Consider the following 25,854-nt stretch of genomic DNA (forward strand, 5'->3'; position numbering starts at 1 on the left):
AGGTGGCCTTTGGCACAATACTGGGCACCCTGCAGCTCCCCCCCCCCAAAGATAATCTCTCTCCCTGTCATCGCTCTCTCGCTCCCTCGCTGTTCTGAGAAAAGCGGCGAGTGACGGAAGGCGGAAATGACTAAAGAAACGACTCATTCACACCCATGCAATGACAGCAGGACGGACAGAGGGGAAGTCAGACCCACGCTTCTACTCTCTTCCTGAATCCTCCGCCCCCGACCACTGTTACGCAGCAGTCTCCTCCACCCTGATAACAGCTCCTAGTAATTGCAGTGTGTGTGTTTGTGTGTGTAGCATTTAGCTTGTTTGATTGCATGTCTATGTTTTGGTACGACTTCCTTGTTTATGGGAAATTGTAGCAGTGGATTTCATTACTTTCTTAACTTCCTGTTGTTTTTATAAGGTTTCCTTTCTTTTGCACCTTTTATGGAACAATTAATAAGCTAATAAGGCACATTGAAATTAATTGCGGCACATATTCTAACACAAAAGGCTTTCTGTCACGCTGAAGAGCTCCACACAGGCCGGGACATGTCCTCTTTCTTTCTCTTTCCTTCCCTCTTTCTTTTTCTGTCTCTGTCTGAAGAAGGGAAGGGCGCCTCACATATTTAACCTACCCCCCCATCCATCTGTATACATACACACTGCCTGTCGCTCCCCAGCAATGGGGTCAGATGTGGTGACCGACTGAGCGCCCCCCTCCTCCTCCTCTCTCTTCCCTCTCCTCCTCAGCCCTTCTCCTCCTCTCCTCCTCTCCCCTCCCCCTCCTACAGCTCGCCTTGGCAGGGCATGCATGCCTGTGTCTGTTATCTACAAATGGCTGAGGAATTATAGGTTGAGAGGGGAGGAGGAGGAGGAGGAGTGAGGGAGAGTGTGAGAGGGGGGGGTGAGGTCATGTGACATCGCAGCAGCTGCTGGGTTAAGAATTTCTGTTTTCTCACTTAGAGAGAGAGAGAGAGGGAGCTAGAGCGAGGAGGGGAGAGATAGGCAGCCAGCGTGTGTGGTGTGTTGCTTTGTTAGATAAGCTCTAAACGGTCTTTGTGAGCGCCAGCAACAGAGACAGGAAGGCAGGGAGGGAGAGAGAGAGAGAGGGTGGACGGACGGGCGAGAGGAGATAGAGAGACGGAAAGTGAGACGGAGAGAGAGAGAGAGGGGAGCAGGAAGATGGTGTGTGTCCTGTCGGTGGCTGCCGGTGTGTGCGGGGCTGGGCTCGACGTGAAGATGCAGCCATGGGGGATCCGGGCGGCTCCTCTCCTTTGTGCAGTAAGGAGCTTCGGCCACGCTTTTAATCTATGAGGGGGGGTCATGAACCAGAGCCAGACCTCCGGATATGTGCCTCTGTGTGTATTTGTCAAGCTGTGCGCTTGTCTGTCTCTTCTTTCACTGTGTCCCTCGCATGTGTGTGTCTGTGTGTACTGTGGTTTTGTGTGTGTGGTTGATACAGACTTTAAATACAGCGTGCTCTATCTCTAAAGTGCGTTAGAAAAAGTTCCACGTGTGGGTTTCTTTTACTTCCTTCTCTGACTTTTTCGGACTTTCTCTAAAGACTGCGGGACAATCAGTACTCTAGTGTTTGACAAAGTCATGTTACTGAAGCAGGCGGTTGTGTCTTCGTGCTTGTTTGCCTGCCTCTGAATGGCGCCGTGTGTGTTGTTCAGACAGTAGTCACTGTTGATTCCATTATTAATTGTGTGCTGGGTTCATTGGGAGTGCACTGGGTAACTGGGAGGTTACAGGCAGGACAACTCGAGAGGTGTTGGGAATGTTATTCACTCTCTCATGCCTGACTTGCCGCTGTGTGTGTCCACTCAAACACACACACACATTAAAGCACAGGGCACTGTGCCTCTGCTCTCCTCTCAGGAGGGAATATGATCTTTTTATAGCTCTCCCAGCCTCTGGGGTAAACCCAGATATAGCTTGCACTTATCTAATTATGCTATTGATATACTGTAAGTAAGCAGCTTTTATTTTGACGGGTATGTCTGGCTGGAAGTTTACTTTTCATGTTTATTTAAGGATGATTCTGAAAGATCCCAGAGGTGTGAGTGTGTTCTGCTAAGACCTCTGCAGCACACACACTCCTCTGAGTCTGAATTTACACCTTTCGAAAAGCCACTTTAATGCTTTAGTGTGGGAGTTTTGTTCGAGAATGTAGGGCTATCACACGACGCTCTGGCATTTAGGGTTTCCACGGACTGAGGGGCTGTCAACAGGGTGTCACCTTTCAACACACACACATACACAAGAATACACAGGAAGGAAAGGGACAGCCGCCTGAACCCTCCTCACCGCCTATCCCCCTTCAGAGCTTCAAAAAAATCTGAGGCTAGAAAGACATAATAAAATCTCCCTTTCGCTGTTACTGTCAGGTGACAACTTCACGTAGTATTAACTTTTCTTTATGCAAAGTTTTTAATGCTCTGTAAGCTTCAGGAAATCCTGAAATTCAGTCAGAACTCATTGGATTAAACTCAGCATGAATGTAATTATTTTTCTTTTACAACATGTTTATTTGTAACAACAGCGAGGGCACTGGATGCGTAACTGTAAATATATACGGCACCATAATACCACCGAGAAATACAGTCCCCCTTGCAGTGTGTGAGCATGCTCAGTAGAGGTTTTGTGCTTACTATGTGACCATGGACCTCTGGCAGACACACAGCCAGGCTGGAGCTCTCAGAGCAAGGGAAGGCTGACCCTGCCCTCCTAACCTCTCACCTCTGACCCTAAGCCGTACAACCAAAGCCCCTCTGCCCCTCACACCACCAATCCCCATCAGCCCCAGCTGTCACACACAGATACCCAGCACCACACTCTGCCCTGACTGCCTCTGTGTTAACAGCTATGTGCTTTACTCCACTCGCCTGTGTTTGTCTACATGGAGCAAATTTCTCGCAGTATATGTATGTGTCTGTGCGGCCATAGTCTTGTCCCTCTAAATCAAATCTTTTTGTTGCTTAACTCATCTGAATGCAGTATTGATTATGAATACCCATTCTCCTCCCTTTTGTCATCTTTATAGGCATGAGCCATGAGCCAAAGTCACCATCGTTAGGAATGATCTCTACGGCGACCCGTACCACGGCCACGGTCAGCCCCCTCACCCCGTCGCCTCTCAACGGCTCCATCGTAGCCAATGGAAGCCCGGCCGCCCAGTCTGCTCACTCTGGATTCGCTGCAGCCCTCCGTAAACTGGCTAAACAGGCTGAAGAACCTCGAGGTAAAGCCACACAGGCTGTGCGACAGGGAGTTTTAGAGCACTGTCAGGTTTCTGACCCTCTTGGCTGTATTCACCATATTCACATGGCTGCCATTTTCCTCCAACATCACGCTCAGGGTGGGAAGCTCAAAGGCTGTTATAATGTCTTATTACACAGCTGTGTTAAATACTTGATTCTGATTGGATAATTTCGGCATTCCGAGGTCTGTTATTTCTCGATAACATTGTTATGAAGAACAGACTGTTGCTTGGGATGCGACTCTAATCACTTACAGACTATTTTTAAATGGAAATATAATCATTTTTAGATTATTAAAATCATTTCCAAATCAATTTATTGTGTCAAATATTTGATTTCATAAGTAAAAAGCCGTGTTATTAGCATGATAATGTATAGTGAGCAGGTTGTTATCACCCTTCAGGGTGAGACAAGATCCCTCCGCTTGGCGTCAGGTTCCTGCTCACCCTGTCGGGGTTCCATTCCGCGATAACAACCTTCTCACTACATTATCCCTTAGGTGTTGTGTTCCAGGTTTGCAAACGTAAAAGCCAACAAATTGTTATAATTTCCCTGGTTTCTGATTGATCAGCAGCTGAAAAGACAATGTATGGTGATCTGTACGGATATCAGGCCATAATTTATAGCAAACAACAACAAAACAAGTATCAAACATCATGTTAGCTCAGATGGTTGAATGCTAACCTAAGCTTTTGTCCAGTGGTAGCTAATGAGGTATCTGATAACAAATCTGATACTTTGGAAATTAAATTGTAAATAAAATACTTACAATACCAAATACTTAGTAAATAAATTCTAAAACACTCTTACAACTCTCATCAAAGCTGATGTTAGCTAGGAAGCGGTTGAATGCTAATGCTAACTGTTGTCCACTGGTAGATAATGGGTTATCAAATAAGTTGTTTAGCTTTAAAAATGGGCTCATGTACGTCTGGTTTTTCACTATCCATTGTCTTTCCCCTTGCTTTTCAATGTGGAAGCGCTGAAATATCAACAATTTGTCAAATTATCTGTGTTAATACGATACATTACCTGGAGTACAGGTCGCTCGTTTAATAGCAGCGTTAGCGCTTTCCGTCCTGAGCTTAGCGTCAGAGGAAAATGTGAATATGGTTAAAGATGAATGAAGAATAGACTCCAGGTTGAGCAACAGTGTAGGTTTTCTGTTGGGGCTTTTACTGTACTGGGATTAAGTGTTTCAATTTATTCGTATTGCGTCCTGAAAGGTGTAAAATCTTGTTACCATGTACAGATTGATTTCATCTTCTCTCAACATGTTTTAGATTTCACAGTCTGACTGCCAAATCTTCCTCTGAAAATATTGTGATAAGATCAAACCATGATCCCAGGAGTCTATTTTGTATCAAACCATAATAAGAGCTGAATGTATTGTTGCATCCATCTCTCACTCGTACCTCTAAACCTGATGGATTAGGTGTTCTGGACCTCCTGTACTCTGTATGCGTGTGGTGTGAGGGGGGGGTCATATAGGTGTGTGCGTGCCATGTTGCATCGCCCGTTCATGCAGCTGAGTGCAGAGCTGCTAATAGCAATGGGATGATATCCACACAGGATTGAATTAGTCGGTGTCCCTGGAGATGCTGGGACGTAGAGGAGCCACTCTAGCTGACCCACTTAATGTGCTGTGTGTGAGTGCATGTTCGCTTGTCAATGTGTGTATGACTGTGTTATAATTCACTGTCATACATTCGTCTTTGTCAGTGCCTGCGCAAACAAAACATTTCATTGAATTCCCCGTGTCCCAGAGCGCTACGCTGTGGTTGTATGAATATGGAATAAGCATCAGGTGGTTGAATTACTGGTCATTAACTTGTACGACACGTCAGAGATTCTGAATTATTCCTTTATAAGATCCGTGCGAATGTGTTTGTGTGGATGCTCAGGGATGCGTTTTGGGGGTTTTCATATTTTGGTAAATGCAAAACTGGTCTCCCAAACACATTTCCATGCAAGTATTGTCTAAATCTCTGCACCCAATGTCAAAAAAAAAACATAGATCCACATGAAAACAACTGATAAAGCCGATCCTACACAGGATGGCTGCAGTAGCAAGGCTCTTATTGTGGAGTTAATTGAGAGTGTGTTAGATTTGTGTGTGCATATGTACGTGTGTGGCTCTGTGCCTCCGTCACAGAGAGGCCCAGCTACCCCAGCTGTCCACCCTTGCTCTGCCTCTTAAATCAGATGGTCCCCTCCTTCCTGGCTGTCCCTGGATACCTTGCTCCCCAGCCCACTGGCAGCCCAGGACCCAGAACCCTGCAAATGATTTATTACCCAGAGAGAGAGAGAGAGAGAGAGAGAGAGGGAGCGCTCGGCTCCAACCTCTCCTCACCTCCTTCAATCCCTCTCCCCTTCATCTCTCTTCACTCCCTCATCCCTGCATGCCAGCCTGATTACTTTCTCACACTGTCTCTCAAAAACACAAATCCACTTCCAGAGTTCAGTCGTGTCTGATCATTTCACCGTCTTTTTTTTATTGGGATTTTTTTTTTCTTCTTATCCCTGTTGCCGATCCTGCTTTTTTTGTTTTGTCAGCTGAAGCTGGAGAACAGAAGGATGCTTTCTTGTGGTCATGTTGTTTTAATCACCTCTTAACAACCTCTGCTTTCTTATTTTCCATTGTGCTGCGAGGTGAGAATAATTGTTCTATTTGTAATTCACAATCTACAAAGGCAGAGAGCTCCTGTCGGTGTCTGTGTCATACAAGCAGACACCACATTCTGTGTGATGAAGCTCTACCACCTTTTTATTAAAAGCACAAAAAAGCCCCTTTGTTATTTCAAGGCCTGCTGACTGTGCCTTCCTGACTAACTGGCTGGTGTAGGCAGAGACGTGTGTGTGTGTGTGTGTGTGTGTGTGTGTGTGTGGGTGAGTCAGCCGTCAGGCATAAGGGGCGACTCTGCCCGTGTTAGGAGCACCGGCTCCAGGGTGGGCAGAGAGGCATGCAGCCCCTGGAGCTGCAGTCACCTCTCTGTCTGCGGAGCCTGTATTTATAGGCAACACACACACACACCCAGACACCCCCGCACATGCTAACAGTTGTCTTTGCAACTGTGTAAGCCTCGTGATTTCTTAGCATGCTGCAGCCTGCTGTCCTTTCATTAGCTGCATTGACTCAGCCTCTCTCTCTCTCTTTGTCTCTCACCCTCTGTTTGAGGCTTTGAGGTGAGGAGTGCAGTATATATATGAGGTGCCATGACTCAGTCCTACGGCCTGGAGGAATTAGTTAGGTTTGAGTGCTAGTATCACTGCCACTGGCTGCTGAACTGATTTAAGACCCTGAGCACGGCTGCTGTTTATACACACACCCACACACCCTCACACGCGCGCACAGACACATACGTCGTCACTTGTCGGTGGTGAGTATAATGAATAGCTCTGTGTACTGAGTGCTGCGCTGAAGAGGGGAGGTGAGTGATAATGAGTATCAGAGCGGCGTAAAGGACACACTCTCATCTCATGCACACTCGTGAACACACAGGATGGCACTCACATGTGTGTGCGCAAACACACAACAGATAGCACCGAGGCACAAAGAGGCATGCCTGCTGATATCTGATTAATTAGGCAGACCTGGGTTTAATCCTCTCACTATTTTCTTCATACACACCAGCGGAGTGTTATGACTGCGGTCGCATCAACTCTAGCACCCTGCTCGGCGAGAGAGCGGGAGAATAAAGGTGTACAAGATGGATGGAGTGAATTGGCTGGAAAAAAGAGGAACAGGAAGTAATTAGTGGATTTGTGAAAACCTGAGTGTGTTTGTCAGATTGTGTGTGTGTGTGTGTGTGTGTGTGTGTGTGTGTGTGTGTGTGTGTGTGTGTGTGTGTGTGTGTGTGTGTGTGTGTGTGTGTGTGTGTGTGTGTGTGGCCGGAGGCTCCCCTTGTTTCTGGGAGCCCAGAGCATGCTGGGACAGCGGGGCAGTGTGTCTGTGACCTCTCCATCTGGAGCCTGCCTGGAGCTCACACAGCCTCACTGCGCTCAGTGTGTCTGTGTGTGAGCGTGTGTGTGTGTTTCTTGAAGGCAAAACCCTCCAGGCTGTGACTGTCCCTGAAACACTCACAAACAATCTCGCCCCCCCTCCTCCTCCCTCTCTCTCCATAACACAGCAACCTTACACCTCTCATGACTCTGTTCAGTAGCAAAGCAGCATTTAAGCATAATATACAGTTTGTACAGTCAGCAGAAGGCACACAGGATTGCTCCTCTTATTTCTATCCGCCATCTTGTACCGTCTTTCTTCCCCTCGCTGGCACAGCAACACACACACTGTGCTTCTCCCCTCCCCCCACCCAGTGATGCAGATTACAGGCTTTGTGGTGTGTTGTCAGTGCATGGCCAAGACTGTAGTAGCAGGTGTGTGCGGTGTTTGTGTGCATCAGTGGTTATTGTGTGTGTGTGTAACTGTGTGGATGCATACGTGTGTGTTAGAGTGCACGTGTTGAGGCTTGTGCATGCTGGTGGGGTGGCATATGGATGCAGGGTTGGCTGGGCACTGCTATGCACACCAGGTGTGAAATGGACTGTTTAATTAAGTGCTGATGTTGTTGTAATGCATGCTGGGAGGGAGGCAGGTGGAGGAGGAGGTGCGGGGTGGGGTAGGGTGGGTGTGTTGGCGGGGTGGAGGGGAGCACCTTCTGCCTGGCAGGGCTGGGGCCGGCGATGCTCGGCTGTTTTGGCAGAGACGCCGGTGGAGGATGAGAATTGGTAGGAGCCATTTGGCAACACCGGAGCATTTTTGTGTGGTGTTGTCTTCCCATCAAGGCTTAGCGATCCGGTGGGATTCACTGCTATGGCTGCTCGACTCCCTCACTGAAGGAGAGAACCTGCTGAAGAGCCGCGGTGATTCTTTTTGATCGGGTCAGTGGCTGAAGAAAAAGGTGCTGTCTGTGCAGGGACACTTGGCCCCAGCCTCTGACCACAGCCTGGTTTGTTTGTTTGCTCCTGCTGTTGCTTGCATCTTTGTGTGTATGTGTGTGTGTGTGTGTGTGTGTGTGTGTGCGCATGTGTGGCTCAGCTTGAGCGGTCAAGTGTGGAGGCAGTCTGGGAGAGTGCGACTGGTAATAGAGGAGGCGATAGAGAAAGGAGCTTCACATTAATCACACACAGCTTGGGTCTGAGACAGCGCTTGATTTCTTTTCTCTCCCTTTCTCGCTCTCTCCTTCTGTCTCCACCTCTCCTCTCCCTCTTTCCATCTCTTTCCCCACCCCGACCCCATCGCTGCACCACACACACCCGGCAAGTGACAATCAGTACAGCTAATGAAGTGCAGGTTGAGAGCTGATGAGCCTATTTTAGACTCTGGGGACGAAGGCTGTGCCTCACTCTTCCTCCTCCTCCTCCTTCTCTGGCTCCCTACAGGGCCAGAACGTATGGCCGTCTTCTCTCTGTATAAATGGAAGAGGGAGGAGGAGCTTAACGCAGAAATGACACCAGCTTGGTGCCAATCACATGCCTCATATGAGTTTTCTCCTATCAGATGGCACTTCAGAGTGAGGGAGGGGCGAGGGAAAGGATTGGAATGGAAATTGGAGCAGGAAGGTTGAAAACGGACAAGAGGAGGAGAGCAGGCTTATGGACACACATGACTTCCTGTGGTTTAAACAGGAAGATAAAGCGGGAGCATACGTAGATCCACACATGCAAACATGCAACCACTCTCTCAGATATATCCCCGAGCTCTTTGGGCTGTAACTATTGTCAATGTGTTTGTGAAAATAATGTCTGACAGATCTACGTCTGGTTGGCAGGCTGACTGTGTTTGAAGAACAGAAGGAAAAAGGAATTGGGGTGTATGAAGAGGTGGCGGGTGGGTGGTTGGTGGTTGTGAGGGGTGTTGGAGACGAGGAGGAGGAGGGATGGATACAGGAATAATAGCTGTGTGTGTTTCTTGTGTGTTGAGGAAGGACGCCGCGTAGAAGTGCGCGCAGATTCTCGTGAAGAGAATAAAGACGGTAGACGGCGGCCCCTCGTCTCTTTTATTTCCCTCCTCTCCTCACCTGCTTCTCTTCCTGCTCCCTTAATTATTTAGTCTGCCCTGCCTCTTCTTCAGTCTGCTTCTCCCTCTACATGGAAGAGGAGGAGGAAGAGGAGGAGATGTGAAGGGGGAGGGGGTCGAGGGAGGAAAAGATGGAGTAGAGAGGTCTGTTGCTTAGCAGTTGAGAATCACTGAACACCCCACCACCACCACCCTCTCTCTCTCTCCTTCTCCCCTCATCCCCGCGTATGCATGTTGTGTGCGAGTGAGTGTGTGTGTGAGTGAATAGGCTGTGACACTAGAGCTGTATTAAGTGTAGCTCCATTCCCCAGGCTGAGTGGGCTGCTATTGATTGGCCTAGTCTTGCAGGGGAGAGTAATGGCTCTCCGAGGTGAGGGGGGGAGGATTAGGCCACTAATTGCCATTGTGCAGACAAGATATACCCCCCCCAACACCACCACCACCACCACCACCACCAATCTCCCCCACTCTGTCCCCGCCACCCACTCACCCATCTGCACCCCTTATCTCTCTGCTTTCCTCTCGCTCCATCTCTCGCCTCACCTCGCACCTCTTTTGCACTCTCACTCCCTGTTTTTTTTCCTCCCCCCTCTCGCTTCATTTTTCATTTTCATGTGTCACCTCACATGTATCATCACCATCTTTTCCACACGCATCTTTTTCTCCTTGCCCCCTTCTTTCCTCGCCCTTTTTTTTTCTCGCTCCCTCCGCCACTTACACGCAGATTTGGAGCTTCACCTCGCTGCCATTATTGATTCCTTCCATTATTTAGTGGTATTAGTTAGGATGAGGTGTTTAAATGAGTCAATATCAAGACCGCACCTACTGTTAGCTGAAAACCAAAGCAGGGAAGAAATGGCGGTTGAGTAGAGATCTGTGGTTTTTTTGTTCTGATGGTGATAATTGGAGGGGAAGTAGACCCGAAACCAGCCTGAGGTTTCAGCTGCTGTTTTTTTCTTATTCTTTTATACATGGCTGCATTTAAGCACGCTGATGCACAAAAGCACACTACCTGCGCATGCACGCACAAACATGAGCGCACATCTCCTGCTGTCCTTGCTGCAGCACCAAAGTGTGTGTCCCACTGAGAGGGTTGTGACCCAGTTTGACTGTGTAATGCCGCGCTCGCTCTGAGCGGAGGAGATGTGCAGCACACTGAACTGTCAGGAGAAGAGGTGAAGGACGGGAGGGGGGGAATGTAGAGACGACACACAGGTTAAAACACAACAGAGAGCAAAGAAGGGAAGAGAGGAGGATAAAAAGACGGAAAGAAAGATGCAGCTGAGAGGAACAGAGGGTGTTGCCTGTATGTTGGGAAGTAGAGATGAAATCGCTGTGATATATGTGCGTGAATGGGAGTGTATCATAGGAGAGCTGTGAAACTAGAGAGAGAGAAAACGAGATGTGTGGAAAGCGAGGCATGTGACCAGACCGTGACCCTGCGCTACAGGGTTTCCCTGGAGGGCTTTGTTAATGTGGCACAGCTACAGCGCAGCAGAGAAGCTCATTGGGCCAGCTCTTCACCACCTGCTGTGTGTGTGTGTGTGTGTGTGTGTGTGTGTGGAGGAGAGGAGGGGGTGTGGGGGGCCTGTGTGTGGCTGCAAGCGCCACTGACTGTATATACATTCAATATGGCTGTTCAGTCCCAAGCAGTGTGTTATTTTGGTGTGTGTGTGTCAAGGCTGTGTGACTCTCACAGGGCTGCTCATCCTGATCACTGTCACTTCATAATGGGGGCCTAGGGCCATCCATCTGGCCCTGTGTGTGCATGTTGTTATTATAGAGCAGCAATCCCCTGTTATTCCTCCTCCCTCCTGAAGGAGCTGCAGGATCACACTGCTCTTATTTGCCTTTTTATCAATATACTGACTGTTAGTGTGTCTTATGTTCTGTCTTCCCCAATCTCATGTTTCATTTTCTCTCTCTGTCTCCCTGCAGCTGCATCTTCCATCAGCAGTGAGTCCTCTCCAGTGTCCTCCCCGGCCACCAACCACAGCTCCCCAGTCAGCACACCCAAGAGGGGTCCCCTCGGTCAAGGGCCTGTCCTGGTTCCCCCCACGGGCCACAGCGTGCCAAACACCCCACCTGTAGTCACCATTGCTCCAACAAAGACCAGCAACGGCCTCTGGAGGACAGAGGCACGCCAGGTAAAACCACACACTGCTCACGCTGACCTTGAGCTAGCTGTATTTCTGTTTCTTTCACTTGCTCTTTTTTAACTCTCAGATTGTTGCGATGTATTTTATTCTCCGTCTTTTATCTCTCTGTCAAAGCAGAATTCAAATGTTCTCCCTCACCAGCTCACCTGCTAGCACAAACATGCTCACTGACAGGCTCTCTGGGGATTAATAGATTGTGTAGATTGCCTGAAACACATCATAGCATGGCAGCACGTACTGTACATGACATATGTACATGTAACATAGCTGGCAGGCTTGCTTTCCCCGAGACCTCCCCTCAACACCCCTCCCTGGTGTTAAACAATGCCAGCTGCCGCTGTGGCGTTGAGGTGACAGCTTCAACGGCAGCTAACATCTGTGCCCCTCCGGCCCCCCCTCCCGCTCGGCCCTCTTGCCCTTGGACCAGCCCCCCTCCCAAGTCCCCAACCTTTAGGCCCCCTAACACGCCCCACTCCATCCTCACCCTCTTCACCCAAGCAGTCAAGTGCATCCTCCGCCTCGTCACCCCGACACCCTCTCTACTGTGTTACGTAGAGGGGGAGAGAGAAAGAGGGAGAGCTGCTTGCTTTGATAAGGAGTGGATTATGGATTATGGCCTTGCTTTAAGCCTTCTTATCTCAGCTCAGGGCTAATAGTGGAGGCCAAGCGCACGGTTAGAACCAGCACTCGGCAACATGCGGAAACTCTCCGCGACTCTTTGACGTTTCCCCGGAGAGGGAGGCAAAAGGGGGGACAGAGAAGGGTGAGGGAGGAGGAGGTCAGCCAGCCAGCAGTGTGTGGGAGCATCCAGGCCTTTGTCCCCTCCTCTGGACAAACCCCCTCATGACCCTCACCTTCTGCAGCCCGAGCTTTTACCAAATTACCCTTCCGCAGTTCAAGGGTCAACCAGAGGAGGGAGGGGCTGGAGGGAGACAGGGGACCTCTCTCCAAATGACGTCACCCTGTTTGCCATTCCTTCAGCATGGCGAGTTAGAAATGGAACAAGAAGAAATAAAGAAGAGGCCCCGTCCACACAGCCTGTTTGTAGCGTTGCTAATCTTGTGTGTATGTTTGCGGGCATTTGTTTTTTGTTTGTGTGCTGTTTCATGGCTGTTTAGTGTGTGTATGCAAGAGGTCAAATTCGAACTGAAAAGGTCGTGTCACTGGGTTTGCGGTGCCTCCAGCCGCTTGAGGCCACCCGGCCGAAGAATGAAGGGGTTAAGGGAGGTGATGTGGACTGGTTGGGCTGAGGGGGTTGAGGTTGGGAGAGGACAGCGTCACCAAAGCATCTCCCTTATTTTTGCCGTGACGCTTCAGCGAGCACATATAGCTCTCTGGTCACAAAGAACCAATGACACACGCACGTATACGTCCCATTCGAACGTCCCTCTTAAACAAAGATGATACTGTCTGGAGCTCTGCTTCCATTGCTAATTGCCGAGCAGGAAGCATGCATGAGGGAAGAAAGGTCTCTGGCACATTGACTTTGCCCATTTACTTTTGTCTCCTTCTCTTAACCTCTATAATTCAAGTTTTATGACAGAAGTTCTCTTTGGTAGGACCACTGTTTGCCTTATTTATGATCTTTTTTTAAACAACAACAATGGCATTATCTTTAAAAAGTGTTGGGAACAATGACAATGGGATGCAAACAACCAGAAAATAAGATTTAAAGACAAAGAGAAAAAAGTGAGAGGCCTCTGGATCACCTGTAAAGCATCCAACAAAAGCGTGTCCCTAGCTCTGTGTACTGCTGTGTGTGTGTCCTGCTTTTTGTTTGTTAGGAGGGTTGATTAGTGTCCCTCTGGCTGAGATATGAGTCCGTCTTTCAGAGGGAGGGGGGGTGATAGGCACGGCAGCAAAGGAGGGAGGGCTCAGTGCGTTGGCATTTTGCTTTAATGACTGCAGGAGTCTGCTCCCGCTGCTGCCTGTAATTGCTTTTTAATTGGCAATTTGGATTCATGGCTCCATCTGAGAGGCGTAAACGAGTGCTCTACAATGCGCGGGGTCTCCCACCCTCGCTGGGGGGGGTTACAGGGGCCTGGCTCACACAGAGGAAGATGGCTGTTAATGGATGGTGTTTTTTGAGGCAGAGTGCTTGTGTTTGTGCTCTGTGTTCTGTGTATGTGACTAGCTGCTGGTGAATAGTGTGTGTTGGAGGATAGAAAGCTGTTTTTTTGGCAGGGTGAAAGGTCACGATGGAACGGCTGAGTGACTAAGGTGCCTCTCTAATGGGGATGGAAGGCTCTGTCTTTGTGGTGTGTGTGCTTTTGCAAGGTGGTGACCTGTTACACCTACACCTTTTGCATGTTTTTCTACAGGCGTGCATCCACACAGACACACACAGACAATACACATAAAGCATGGCAGCCATATGGGCACATCCTAATTTACATACAGGTTTCCACTTTACTTTTATCACCAGTGACTGTATATATAGATGTACACTTATTTAACAGCAGAAAAAGCTTCTTTGTGTTGGTCTGAAGCAGACGGATATGGAAACTTCAATGACTGTAGTGATTGTTTTAGTTACGTCTCCTCTCGTCTTTCCTCCTCTGCTAATCAGGAACAGATCGGCTGCAGGAGCCAGATTTGTCAACAGAGCTGTCAATCATCATTTTTACAGCATCAAATAACTAATTAAAACTAAACTTGTCAGAAAAATAGACGTAAATCAGCGTGATAAGAACTAACTATAATGACAGAAACCATGTTTGATATTTGACGTGTGTTTTGATTTTATAGTTTGACTCATGTCCCATCTGTGAACATGGAGGAGGCGGGCTTTATGAGTTATACTGCAGCCAGTCAGCAGGGGGTGATAGAGAGGGTTTGGCTTCACTTGTAGGGAGCTGTCTTGTCGTCCATCTTTTAATACAGTCTATGTTCATCCCCTGTATAGGAGGGACTTGCTGGTTTTCAGTGACTATATTAATTGCAAAAGCATGAAGCGTAAGCCACGAAGCTGCCATATTGAAGTAGCAGCACCACCATGCTTTGCTGTTTTACAGGCATCTCTTTTCCATCTTATTAGGGGATTTCTGTGAAATTTGTTGTGGCAGAACAGTTGATTCAATTTGAGCGATAATGTGTGTCTGGCAACTGCACCAAGTGACAGTTTTTGAGTCATTGCCGTGATTATGAAACCATGCCACTGTCACAAACAGCAGTGTGTATGACGCAGGATATCGGACACAGGTTCAACCCATGTTTGACTGATAAAACTACTGATCCTCGGACATGTAAACACATTCTCGGCCAATTAGGCTGGTTCTGACTAGCTTAATTTTATTTGCTAAGAATTTTCTCGTGTTGTGACGTCATCAAATCTTGCCAGTGGAGTGCTATTTGGTTTAACTACAGCATGACTTGTTTTGTTTGCTCTCTTTCCATGCAGCAGCTTGATGAGTGGTCAAGTTAGGGAACACACTGAGGCACAGGTGCTACTTAGACTTGGGCAATGTCAGCCAAATTGGCATATAACAGTGTCCCGAGTGAATCATTGCAATGGAAGTTTGTTATCTGCATAATTGTATGCGGAACAATGCAGGTGCACACGCATGACAGGCTGTACACTTTGCAAACCACCTGTCAATATGACCCCAAACCACAAAGCTAGCTGTGATGGAAGCAGAGGACGGTAACAGAGATGGAGGGTTGCAAGACTCCGCTCTGTTGGCTGCTCTGTCGCTCTCTGCTCCAGTAATGAGTCAGTTAAGTAACCTAAACCACTTTTGAACCAAACAACTGTCACATGACGTTACACTGGACTAAACTTAGTGCTACGCTGAAAGGTAAATGAGGTTGCTGCCTGCTAAACGCGCATCACAAACAAGTAAATACATCGAGCAATGATGGCAGCTTTCTAAGCACAGTTCACTTGTCATTACAGCAATCGATTAACTGACAGAAAGTGTGATAGAAAGCAGCACTTCCTGTTTTTTTCAGGCATGTTAACAGCGAGGCATTGCTCACCACTAACATGTACCTGCAGCAGACGTCTTTAGGAGGTTGTTTCTGAAGAAATATACATTGTACATGTGTGCATCACTTTATCTGCAAGTAAATGTGAGTTAAAGAAATTATAGGTCCGCTGGCCTGTCAGAACTATTATGGCGGCTTTATTATTAACACTTCCAGACGGCCACAGATATTGTCATGTTGTCCAGCAGGGCAGATGAGGGAAAAGGAGGAGAGGGAGCAAAGGGCAAACAGAGAGCCTGGCTTTTGCGGCTCCCGAGCCGCTATCTGATATTGACTTCTTTTGACATATATGAACCTCTTTTCCACTTGGCTGCTGATTGGGAGGAACGTCCACCTTCTCCTGTGCTCATAAAGCTCTGAAAGGATCGAACAGGGGTGGGGGTTTACAAGGATGGAGCAGAGTGCCTTAGTGTTCAGTGAAGCGCAACAAACAACAGGCAGCAAACAGTAAAATCAAACTAGTGGAAGGTGGAGGGGCGCCAAGGGGAACAAAGGGGGGTCTAAACATTAGAGGCATTTAAGATTGGATGTTAGCGCATCCGTGTCAGCCTGGGTCAGTGGCTGTAGAGCAGGACGGGGATGTAATGGCTCCCTAAATTGGATTTATTTTATCAGAGGCGGTGTGAGGGAGAGGACAGTGCTGCTGGAGGGTCTCTCTATAGTCCCAGGGAGCCCGCAGGTTAATTTACTGGGGCGAGAACTGCCTTCTCCTCTCTCACCTCTTCTTTATGTCTTCATCTCTATAATTCCTCTCTTCCCTCTCTTTCCATTCTTTCTAGTTATTTCTTTGCCAACTTAAACTTGAAGTCTCGTTTTGCGGGATGAGTTAACTGCTCCACCATACCTGTGAAAATCTTCCTCGACTGTGGATCTTCCCATAAACAATTTCCTTGTACAACTTAGAAAGGCTCTAAGTTTCTCTGTTCTGCGATTGCATTTGTAGGCAAAGGGAAACCAAGGCTTCAGAAAATGCACTCCCACTCCCTCAGCAGGGTGTCTTTGTAGCTCTGAAACGGTGTATGTGTGTGCGAGTTAGTTGTGGGATTGGATAAGTGAGACCAGGCTTGCTGCCAAAAGGGAGAGAGGGAGGTGAAAGAGAAGAGGGAAGGAAGAGGAACAGAAACAGAGGCAGAGGGATGTTGCTTGTTGGACTTTGTTGTCGTCCCTGTAGATGTAAAAGTGTGCAAGTTACGTGCACACACGCACACACTTTGCCAGGATCAAAGCCTTCGTCTCTCTAGAAGCCCCGCTGTTGTACATCCAGCACTACCACATCCTCATCGATCTTAAGGATGACATCTCTTGTTTACAATTAGAGGAAAAACAGTGAGGCCGTGTTTTAACCACTCTCTGCCTGCTTTTTTCCATTTTACCATAAATCCCCCTGAGAGACGTGTCGATCCGTCTATTTTTACAGGGAGGTGGTTTGTGTGAGACGGTGGATAAAAGTGCCTGAGGTAGGAGGCGATGCTGAGGGATGCTGCTGCACCATCAACAGGCCTATTCTTTCTCATTCTCTCCCCCGTCTCTCCCCTCACAGGACGGCTCCATGAGCACTGACAACCGTGACGGTCACAGGTCCTCACGAACAATGACTAAGACTCTCTCTGTTTGTCTCTTCTCCAGGCTGACTCGGGGCCTCGCGGGGCCAGCAGGGAACGTCTGAGTGCAGAGGGGGGCCTCTCCCAGGAAAAGGGCGGCCCCTCAGTCCCTGCACACCTCCTGGGAAACCCCTATGCCTTCGGTCTCACCCCCGGCGCTGTCATGCAGGACTCACGATTCCAGCAGCTCAGGTGAGTCACACTGCTCTGGACGTTTGTACTGGAGTCTTACCGACATGTCTGGTAGTTGATATTATCAGCCTGCTTAGATTTGTCTTGTTATTATAATTTATAGAGCTTCTGCACACATATCAAACTCACTATAACTTTTCTCTTATTCTCTACCCTCCCCTTGTTCTTGCCTTCAGTCTTCCCAGACAGTTGCCTAACGCAGTGCCGCCTGGTCCCGTACCAGAAGAGTACCTCCGGGGTTTCCGGCCCTATGCCACAACCGAGGATGCCCTCCGCATGCCCTCTTTGCCCTTGGGCCTGGACCCTGCCACTGCAGCTGCAGCAGCTGCCTACTACCACCCCAGCTACCTGCCCCACCCTTCCTTCACGCCATACAGGTGAGAGTCCGCATTAATTTGTTTTGTTGACTTGGCACACATGTCCTCTGAGAGCAAATTGTGCATATGAGTGCATATGACTGAACTAAGTGTTTTTATTGCTTATACTCAGCAGTAAACACATTAGTGTATAGCTGACCTTGAATCCACGGTCCCAGGGGTAAAATATTTTGTTGATGTTCTTTATTCGTATATTAAATAGACGGGAGGTTTTGTTGAGTGTGAGAGTTAAAGGGAGATTGGACTTAGAAAAGAAGACAGTTTCAGGTGTAAACAGGAAGCAAAGTAACACATGCAGAAACAGAAGTAAGAAAACTCACAGTATCAGCATTTAAAGGAAGTAAGGAAGTCCCCTCAAACAAAGGTCACAGAGTATCACTTGAAACAATTACACTCTCACATTGACAACTGGGAGTTTATTATATTGTAGATATAAAAGCTGTTATGGGGAGCTAATGCCATTATGGTAGGAAAAAATACAGTTTCGCTCTGTGCCTTTGGAGGACGCTATCCGTTTCTCCAATGGGCCCTGGAAAACCTCCGCCAGACTACATAAAACGCGTCACCTGGCGGAGGCCAGGGAGCTCGCTAAACTACACTTCCTCAATCTAGGACGCCCGCCTCCGATGTCTGCAGTGTTTAGTTGAGTAAAACACATACCGGAAAATGTAATCGTTTGTTCTGTGAGGTGCCTTGAAACGCTGCCTGCTCTTCTGTTTTCCCTCCCAGACAATCCACATTTATAACAGAGTCATGTCTCGTTCAAAATCGTCAGGTTTGAAATGTAGACTGAAGTCATGAAGATTTTTTACACAATCCACCGGTATATTCTCGTCGTATTTAGGATTCTGTACCGCTCTGAGCCATTGCCTGCAGCGAAACGATAGTATTTCACTCCAGCGTCTCTCGCTGGGCCGTTCTTTTCAGAGGGAGGGTTTGCAATGCATGCTGGGTGTTGTAGGAATGTAGAATGGGCGAAACCACAAGCTGTTTGTACAACTTTCTCCACAGCTATGGCGCCAATTTCATATATTATTGCTCCTATCGATTACAGAGAACACCAGCTTTGACTGACAGTGGCTTTTTCCAGGGGCCAATTGCTCCTGTACTGCAGTCTTTATGTACCGCATCATCTGACAGGCTGCTGCTGAGAAGCATCTGTTTGAAAATATCCTGGTCAGCTGTGTCAAAATGCTTTTAAGAGATTGATTTAAAAATAGATATACATCATTTTTTATTTCCTGCAAAAGGCTGCAGTCACGTCAAATACAACCTCCACAGCTGGGGTAATGATGCTGAGTTGCAAAAAGAAGCAACACTCTTACTTGACAGTTTCCCAACATTTAGCTTGGGATTTCTAGCTTCCTAAACAAAGCCAGTCACAAGAGCCTTTGTTCTTGTCCATACGGGGTTTAACATATGGATAAAATATGAACATAAGAAAGTAGTGCATGGCTGGTTGGGCTTTTAACTCATTGTATCTGGAGCCTGTCATAAATGCTTTTTGAGAAATTGCTATAAAAGCATCACTGAATTGTTTATACATGTGGGATAAGACGTATCCTGCTCACCACATCCATGTTAAATGAGAAAAACTCGGCTTTGTTTGAGGCACTTTGGTGTTCTTTACACTCGCAGCCCAGTGTTCATACTGAGGAAACATGAGCAGAAAATCTATTTGCCGTATTTGTTAAAAACACATACATTTTAAATGTACACACGTAGGATCCTGTGGACTGCGTGTGTGCCAGGAGAAGGATCCTGCTTGCTTAGGGCTATCACACAGGCTGCATGCCCCGGTCTGTCAACCCAGCAAGATCAGAGGACTGCAGCACCCATCACACACTGCGCCGTAATGGATTTAATGAGGGGATGAGCAGTGGATGTCACACACATACACAAAAACACACATCAGCACACAGCGCCGTCTCTCGCCCGCTGCTGTGTGGTGATTGAGGTTAGCTGCCAGACTCTGCTGCTTCCTTGAAAGATGGAAGACTCTGTGATGTCGCACGCAGGTTAATGAAAGTGAATGCTGCACTGTCACACAGGGAGACTGACTCTGTCTCTTTCTTTCTCTTCTTTTCATTTTCTACTAGGATGGACGACCCGTTCTGCCTCTCTGCTTTGAGGTCACCTTTCTACTCGCTGCAAGCAGGGGGAGCTTTACCCCCCATCCATCCCTCAGCCGTTCACATGCACCTACCAGGGGTCCGCTACCCTGGAGATTTCACGCACCCTTCACTGTCAGCGCTGCAGTCTGAGAGGTAAAGTCCCCTTAAGTCACCCGTGCGTACAGTCACAAGTACATGCACACTGTAGATCTCAGCGGTGTGCCGTGATAATGGATTGTCCTTTCGGATTTCACTGACATTTTCCTCCTACCTCCACCTCCCTGTCCACTTTTGCGTTTTTTAGGCTTCAGCTGGAGGATGAGCTGCGGCAGAGAGAGAGGGAGCGCGAACGGGAGCGCGAAAAGGAGAGAGAGCGCGAGGCGGAGAGAGAGAAGGAGCGGGAGAGAGAACGAGAGCGTGAGAGGGAACGCGAGAAGGAGCTCGAGAGGGAGAGAGAGCGCGAGAGAGAAAGGGAGCGAGAGAGAGAACGGGAGAAGGAGAGAGAGAGAGAGAAGGAGCTGGAGAGACAGAAGGAGAGAGCACTGAGGGAGAAGGAGCTGCAGGCGTCCAAGGCCATGGAGAGCCACTATCTGGCTGAGCTCCATGCCATGAGGGGGCAGGAGGACCGAACCAAGCCTGAGAGACTCACCCCGAATCGGGCTGGTATGTGTCCGTGCCGCCCCTGAAGCTCCTAAAGCTACACTCTTACTGCTTGTTAACATTTTTCCCTGTAAACACTTTATAACTGACAAGATATGAAAGTAATCATTTGTTGCAGCTCTAAAGTTTCTATGCTCCCCCTGCAGATAAAACCAAAGAGCCCGTCCCCCCAGCTCCCAAACCAGTCCCGCCTGGCCTCCACTCTTCAATGGTCCAATCACATCACCCCGTCCCCGGTCTGATCTCAGGCCACGGCCTCTACATGGGGCCCGGCGCTGTAGGGGCGGGACTCTCTGCCTCGTTGCTCGCTCAGAGGAACAACGAGGAGGAGAGGTGGTTGGCGCGTCAACGCAAGCTGCGGCAGGAGAAAGAGGACCGTCAGTACCAGGTGTCTGAGTTCCGCCAGCAGGTTCTGGAGCAGCACCTGGACATGGGCCGGCCGGGCGACGCACCGGACCACAGGACAGACTCACACAGGTGAGACAACACTCACATCGCAGCCAGCAAACCACATGCCATGGCAGTATTTCCACATGACCTGGAAATAGCATTTCCAGGGTGTCTGTGCTGCTAAATTGAATGCACGCTCTCAGTGCAAACACTATTTTCTGGGTGTTTGGCTGCCTCTGCTAGCCCGATAGGGACAGTTGTGCCTGTGTTTTGAAGCCTCAGAAGCTGGCAGGCTTTAGAAGTTTGTTTTCAGGCAGGACTGTAAAAAAGATAAACCCTGTCAGAAGCATCACGTCTACTCTATTTCTGTCCATGCTTCCTTGGAGGCCCGACATGTAGCAAACAGCCAGCTATGTTTAGGTTCGTTGCAGGGTGTAAAGCGGGGTCCTGATGACTGCTGTTTCATGAGTAGTTTGTAGGGGTTTCAAACAGGCAGCGAGTTGGACGGCTAAGATACACAAAGGCTAATTCTCGGCTAATCCTCTCAACCTTGCACAGCATAAGCTCCCTGCTTACCCTCCTTTGTGACGGTGCCTGCGCCTGTGTTTGTGTTGTTGTGTTTAATTCCAGAGTGAGGTTGATGTTAATGCTGAACTGGTAGGACAGGAGAGATACACACACGTCTGCTATCGGTAACCCTACGGTATAATCGCCCAATCACAGCTAACAGGCTGCAGATTGCAGATAACACACACATTTACTTGCTAGCACACACACGCACAGAAATGCAAACACAAACAGGGAGGCATAGATAATTTGACTGGTCATGCGGTGTGAGCTCCTGCCAGGTTTGATTTGGAAAGACGCTCGAGACAGTGTCCATCAGCTGTCTGCCTGTCTGTCCTCCTCACCGTTGCCTTTTTTCCCATCATCATTCCTTTTTTCCCCACATCTTTTCTTCCCCTCTCTCTCTCTTCATTAAGTATGATCCCTCTCTAGCAATCCATCAGTCTCTTCATCCTCCCTATGTCACTCACTTTCTTCTCTTCCAACCTGCCTGTCAGGAGAACATTTCCTCTTGGACTCTTCTTCAGTAGAAGCTCTCTGAACTCCCTCTGTTCTGTGCGTGTGTGTGTGTGTGTGTTAGTGTGCGTGCTTGTGTGTGTGTGTGTGTGTGCGTGTGCGCGCCTACGTCCCACACTACAAGGACCTAACAGATCAAAACCAGGCCTGTATATCTGGAGGACATTGTGTGCCTTGGCCACATCCTCACTCTGCTCTGGGCTACACTGTCTGGGCTTGATAACACTGCTCTGCACACACACACACACTGACAGGGATGGAGGGAAGCATATAAGGTATATAAGCACTGTGGTTTGTTCTGTGTTACTCTATGTTAAAAGCGTTAAACTTGACCCCTGTTTTCTTTTTATCTCTGCAGATCTCTACCAAATCACCATGAACCAGGAAGCCGGGACCTCCACCCTCACTTAGGCGCCCCTCCACCCCTCATCTCCCCTAAACCTCCCCAGCAACTCCGTGATCACCACCCTCCTCCTCCCACCACCCTGTGGAACCCCGCATCTCTCATAGAAACAACCTCAGACTCCAGACGTAACCACGAGCCCTCAGGGATGGGACACTACGAGCTCAGCCGGCTGCCCCCGGGGCCCTCCAAGTACGAGGACGGAGCTCGGCGGAGAGACGGGGGAGGCATGGAGAAGTATCCCCCGCTGAGAGGTCCTCCGGGGTTGCCGGAGCAAAGCACATTCCTCGCTGATCTGGAGAAATCCACCCAGAGCTTCTTCAGCCAGCAGAGGGCGTCGCTGTCTCTGTCCAGCCAGTATGATCTGGAGGGAGCTGTGAAGAGGGATGCTGGACTTAAGAGTCTGCAGGGACACCCGGGGCACAGCAGGCACGGACAAGGGCTCGGACTGGTCGCTGGGTCAGGGATGGGACAGGTAGCCACACTGGGGATGGGTCCAGACACGAAGCTGATTTATGACGAGTTGCTGCAGCAGCACAGGAGGCCGGTCAGCAAGCTGGACCTGGAGGAGAGGAGGAGACGGGAGGCCAGGGAGAAAGGTATTCAACAGTTGCGCTACACATCGTGCAAACTTACATGCTGTGAAAAATCCAGGGCTTTACCTGATTCAGAACTTTGTAATTCCTGTTCAATACAAAGCTTCGACTTGTACTTTAAACTCTTTTCAACTATATGATTTAACAGAATGAAGGATTTCAGTAAGTTAGTGAGATTAAGTGAGACAGCTCCTCTCTCAGGCCAAGAAACCCTTCTGAACAGGGTTAGAGAAACACTGAACACAGATCAATCTGTCTATTTTAGTGCATCTAGCTGTTTTAAGCACCGGGTTGGTTTGTTTCAAACAGGAAACTTGCAGTTAATCCTGCAACTGCAACCTTGTTAGCGATGAAAGCTGAAAGAATGGTGACATATAACAAGCAAGCAGCAGCTCTGCCCACAGCTCTGTCACGTCCTGGGTCCACCAAGATGATTGTAGGAGTAACACTCAGTTTCAACGTGAAACTGCTTTTTATTCAGTGTTTTTGATTGCACTTAATCACAGGGTCAATTTGTTTTGGAGAGATTTAACTGACAAAATAGAGTTCAGTTCAGGTCTCCTTTGATTATTCGAATCCTCAACTTTCCGTGGGCAGCCCACATCTTGTTTGATGTAACAGCCACACTTAAGACATAAAAAGTAGGTTGCCAGTAGTGACCTCTTTGTTCGCTGCAGGTTACTACTATGAGCTGGATGACTCATATGATGAGAGTGATGAGGAGGAGGTGAGAGCCCATCTCAGGAGAGTAGCAGAGCAGCCGCCACTCAAGTTGGACGACTCCACAGAGGTAACACTCCTGCCTGTAACACACAAACGCTCTCTGTACTTTTTTTGATGAAAGAAGAACATCGCGCTGATATCTTTGTTTTTCCTTCTTCTTGCACAGAAACTGGACTTCCTGGGAGTGTTTGGCCTCACCACTGTTGGCCGGCGAGACGAGCTGGTGCATCAGAAGAGAAGGAAGAGGAGGAGGATGCTCAGGGAGCGCAGCCCCTCGCCGCCTGCCTCGCAATCAAAACGCACTCCTCCTCCCCCTCCCAACCTCAGCACGCGCTTCACCCCCGAGGAGATGGACCGAGCACCAGAGCTGGAGGATAAGAAGCGCTTCCTCACCATGTTCAGACTGTCCCACGTCACTGTGCAGCAGAGGAGAGGTAAGGAAGTGTTATAGGAACACACAGATGAAGCTCAGTGATTGGCAGTGTTGGGTAATGTTACTTTTAGAAGTAACTTGTTACATTACTGCGTCACCTACTGAGAAAAGTAACACGTTAGATTACTTTTGACAGACGCAATATAACCTTTACAGGCACAGCTGTTTCAAAGACAACAACATATAACACAGGCTCTTGTTGCAGAGCTGCAGATGCTACTTCAGAAGTAGAGCTCTTTACAACTGACGAGCACTTATCCTCCAGACACAACTTACATTTCACCGTCATGTTTCCTTTTCCCTTTCCCCAAAAAATCAAAATAATGTGAATATTTCCACCAAGTAAAAGCTTTCCTCTCTGCCATCTTGCTCGTTGAGTTAGCTAGCTTCACATGCACACTGACACAGCTGTGTTTACCTTCTGCTGGTACGCAGCTACCTGCCAAGAAGGAGGAGAGAAACAGAAACAGTGCTTTGGGGATTTTCTTTTTTTGTGGCGACAAATGGAAAAGGGAAATACGGCTTTTTTTTTTCAGTAACGGATTACTTGAATTGCAAAAGTAACATGTTACGTTACTGGTTACAACAAAAAAGTTATCCGAGTACTCTAATGGATTACTTTGTAACACGTTATCCCCGACGCTGCTGATCGGAGCAAGTATTCCATCCTACACTTTAAATGTCCTCAAGCTCGGACCTTCCCCGGGGAGGAGGGATTGTTGCATATCCACCACGAGGACCAGGGTCTAAATGAAAGCAGTCCTTTCCAAAAGTACAGGGACTTTGGGGTGGGCCATGCAGTGCTGAACATTTGGATTGGTGGAGAACAGGTGTGGCTTTTCCGTCTTTGACGTCAACTAAGTTTCTTAATTTTCACGGGTCTGTGGAAACAAATCAACAAAAGGCTGGAGGAGCCTTAAAGCCCTTTGAAACAGCTCTTGTGGATGAAAGTCCTGGGTCCTTTGGGTGGAAAAGCAGGTTTAGTCATGTTTAAAGCTTCTCTTAAAAACCTGGTGATTGTTTACCAACTGTTTTAATTATGTTTCAAGTAATTAATTAGTGGAGGACTTAACCGTGCACAACAATCCCTTTAGCTATTCTTAATTAAATAAACCATGGCTCCCTTATTATTCAAGTAAAGTGCCGAGGAAGCTTCCTCCGTTGCCTTCAATGGAAACATTCAGAATTAAGTGAAGGAAGTAGTTTTTATTGACATTGATAAACACTTCAACATTATCCCAAGGCAAAGCAATTGCTTCAGGAAGCTACTTAGAAGCCGCTGCATCAAAGAGCCGACCCAGTGCCCTTTACACGGCACAGAAACGTCCCCATCCATTACTCATATCATGTCTCCTCTCTTTGACGTCTCATTTCAGCAGAGTAAAGAAGAAGACTGATTGCATGCTCATTTAGCTTTTGGAAAGTAGTAGTCATCCTCAGTCGGCTCTAAATCCTGCTGACGCTTCACTTCGGCTGAGCCCTGCCTGCTTTACATGCACCGTCTGCTCATTAACATGTTGACTCAAGCCTCGGAGGGAATCATAGAGGGGTCAAACAGTGAACATGTCTACCTCAAGCCTCTATATTCCATGCAGCATACATTAAACAGTGTATGCATAATGTAAAGCTTTACAGTGCCCTAGTTAGCAGAGCGGACTGCTGTCAAGGCTCCGTCTCTAGACACTTCGTTATACACACACACACTCGCACAGACACACGCTGACACACATACTGACGAGGAATTGGGAGTGGCAGCAGTGGGCTTACAGTGATCCTCGTCTAATCCTCTTGATTTACTGTTTGCTGCCTACAGATGGCAGCGCACAGCCTCCCACACTCCTCCTGACACACACACACACA

The 25,854-nt window shown here is 48.3% G+C and overlaps 1 protein-coding gene across 4 annotated transcripts in view; it reads left to right on the forward strand.

The window, feature by feature from the left end:
- gse1b (Gse1 coiled-coil protein b) overlaps window positions 1–25,854 on the forward strand; it is a 136,146-nt gene that overhangs the window by 104,832 nt on the left and 5,460 nt on the right. For 3 of the 4 annotated variants that reach the window (XM_069658380.1, XM_069658353.1, XM_069658370.1), the window contains exons 2-11: window positions 3,041–3,238; window positions 11,215–11,423; window positions 17,049–17,215; window positions 17,392–17,592; window positions 19,692–19,859; window positions 20,011–20,369; window positions 20,513–20,843; window positions 22,198–22,841; window positions 23,516–23,628; window positions 23,728–23,995. In XM_069658380.1, the coding sequence (XP_069514481.1) occupies window positions 3,043–3,238; window positions 11,215–11,423; window positions 17,049–17,215; window positions 17,392–17,592; window positions 19,692–19,859; window positions 20,011–20,369; window positions 20,513–20,843; window positions 22,198–22,841; window positions 23,516–23,628; window positions 23,728–23,995 (2,656 nt within the window). In that variant the 5' untranslated portion in view covers window positions 3,041–3,042. Of the gene's footprint in view, window positions 1–1,029; window positions 1,276–3,040; window positions 3,239–11,214; window positions 11,424–17,048; window positions 17,216–17,391; window positions 17,593–19,691; window positions 19,860–20,010; window positions 20,370–20,512; window positions 20,844–22,197; window positions 22,842–23,515; window positions 23,629–23,727; window positions 23,996–25,854 lie in introns of those variants that run through there. The other variant, XM_069658362.1, reaches the window with a different exon arrangement.

This window comes from Semicossyphus pulcher, unplaced genomic scaffold (assembly GCF_022749685.1).
Source record: "Semicossyphus pulcher isolate SPU_LCO1_2020_fin unplaced genomic scaffold, fSemPul1.0.p SCAF_1, whole genome shotgun sequence".
Lineage (NCBI taxonomy): Eukaryota > Metazoa > Chordata > Actinopteri > Labriformes > Labridae > Semicossyphus > Semicossyphus pulcher.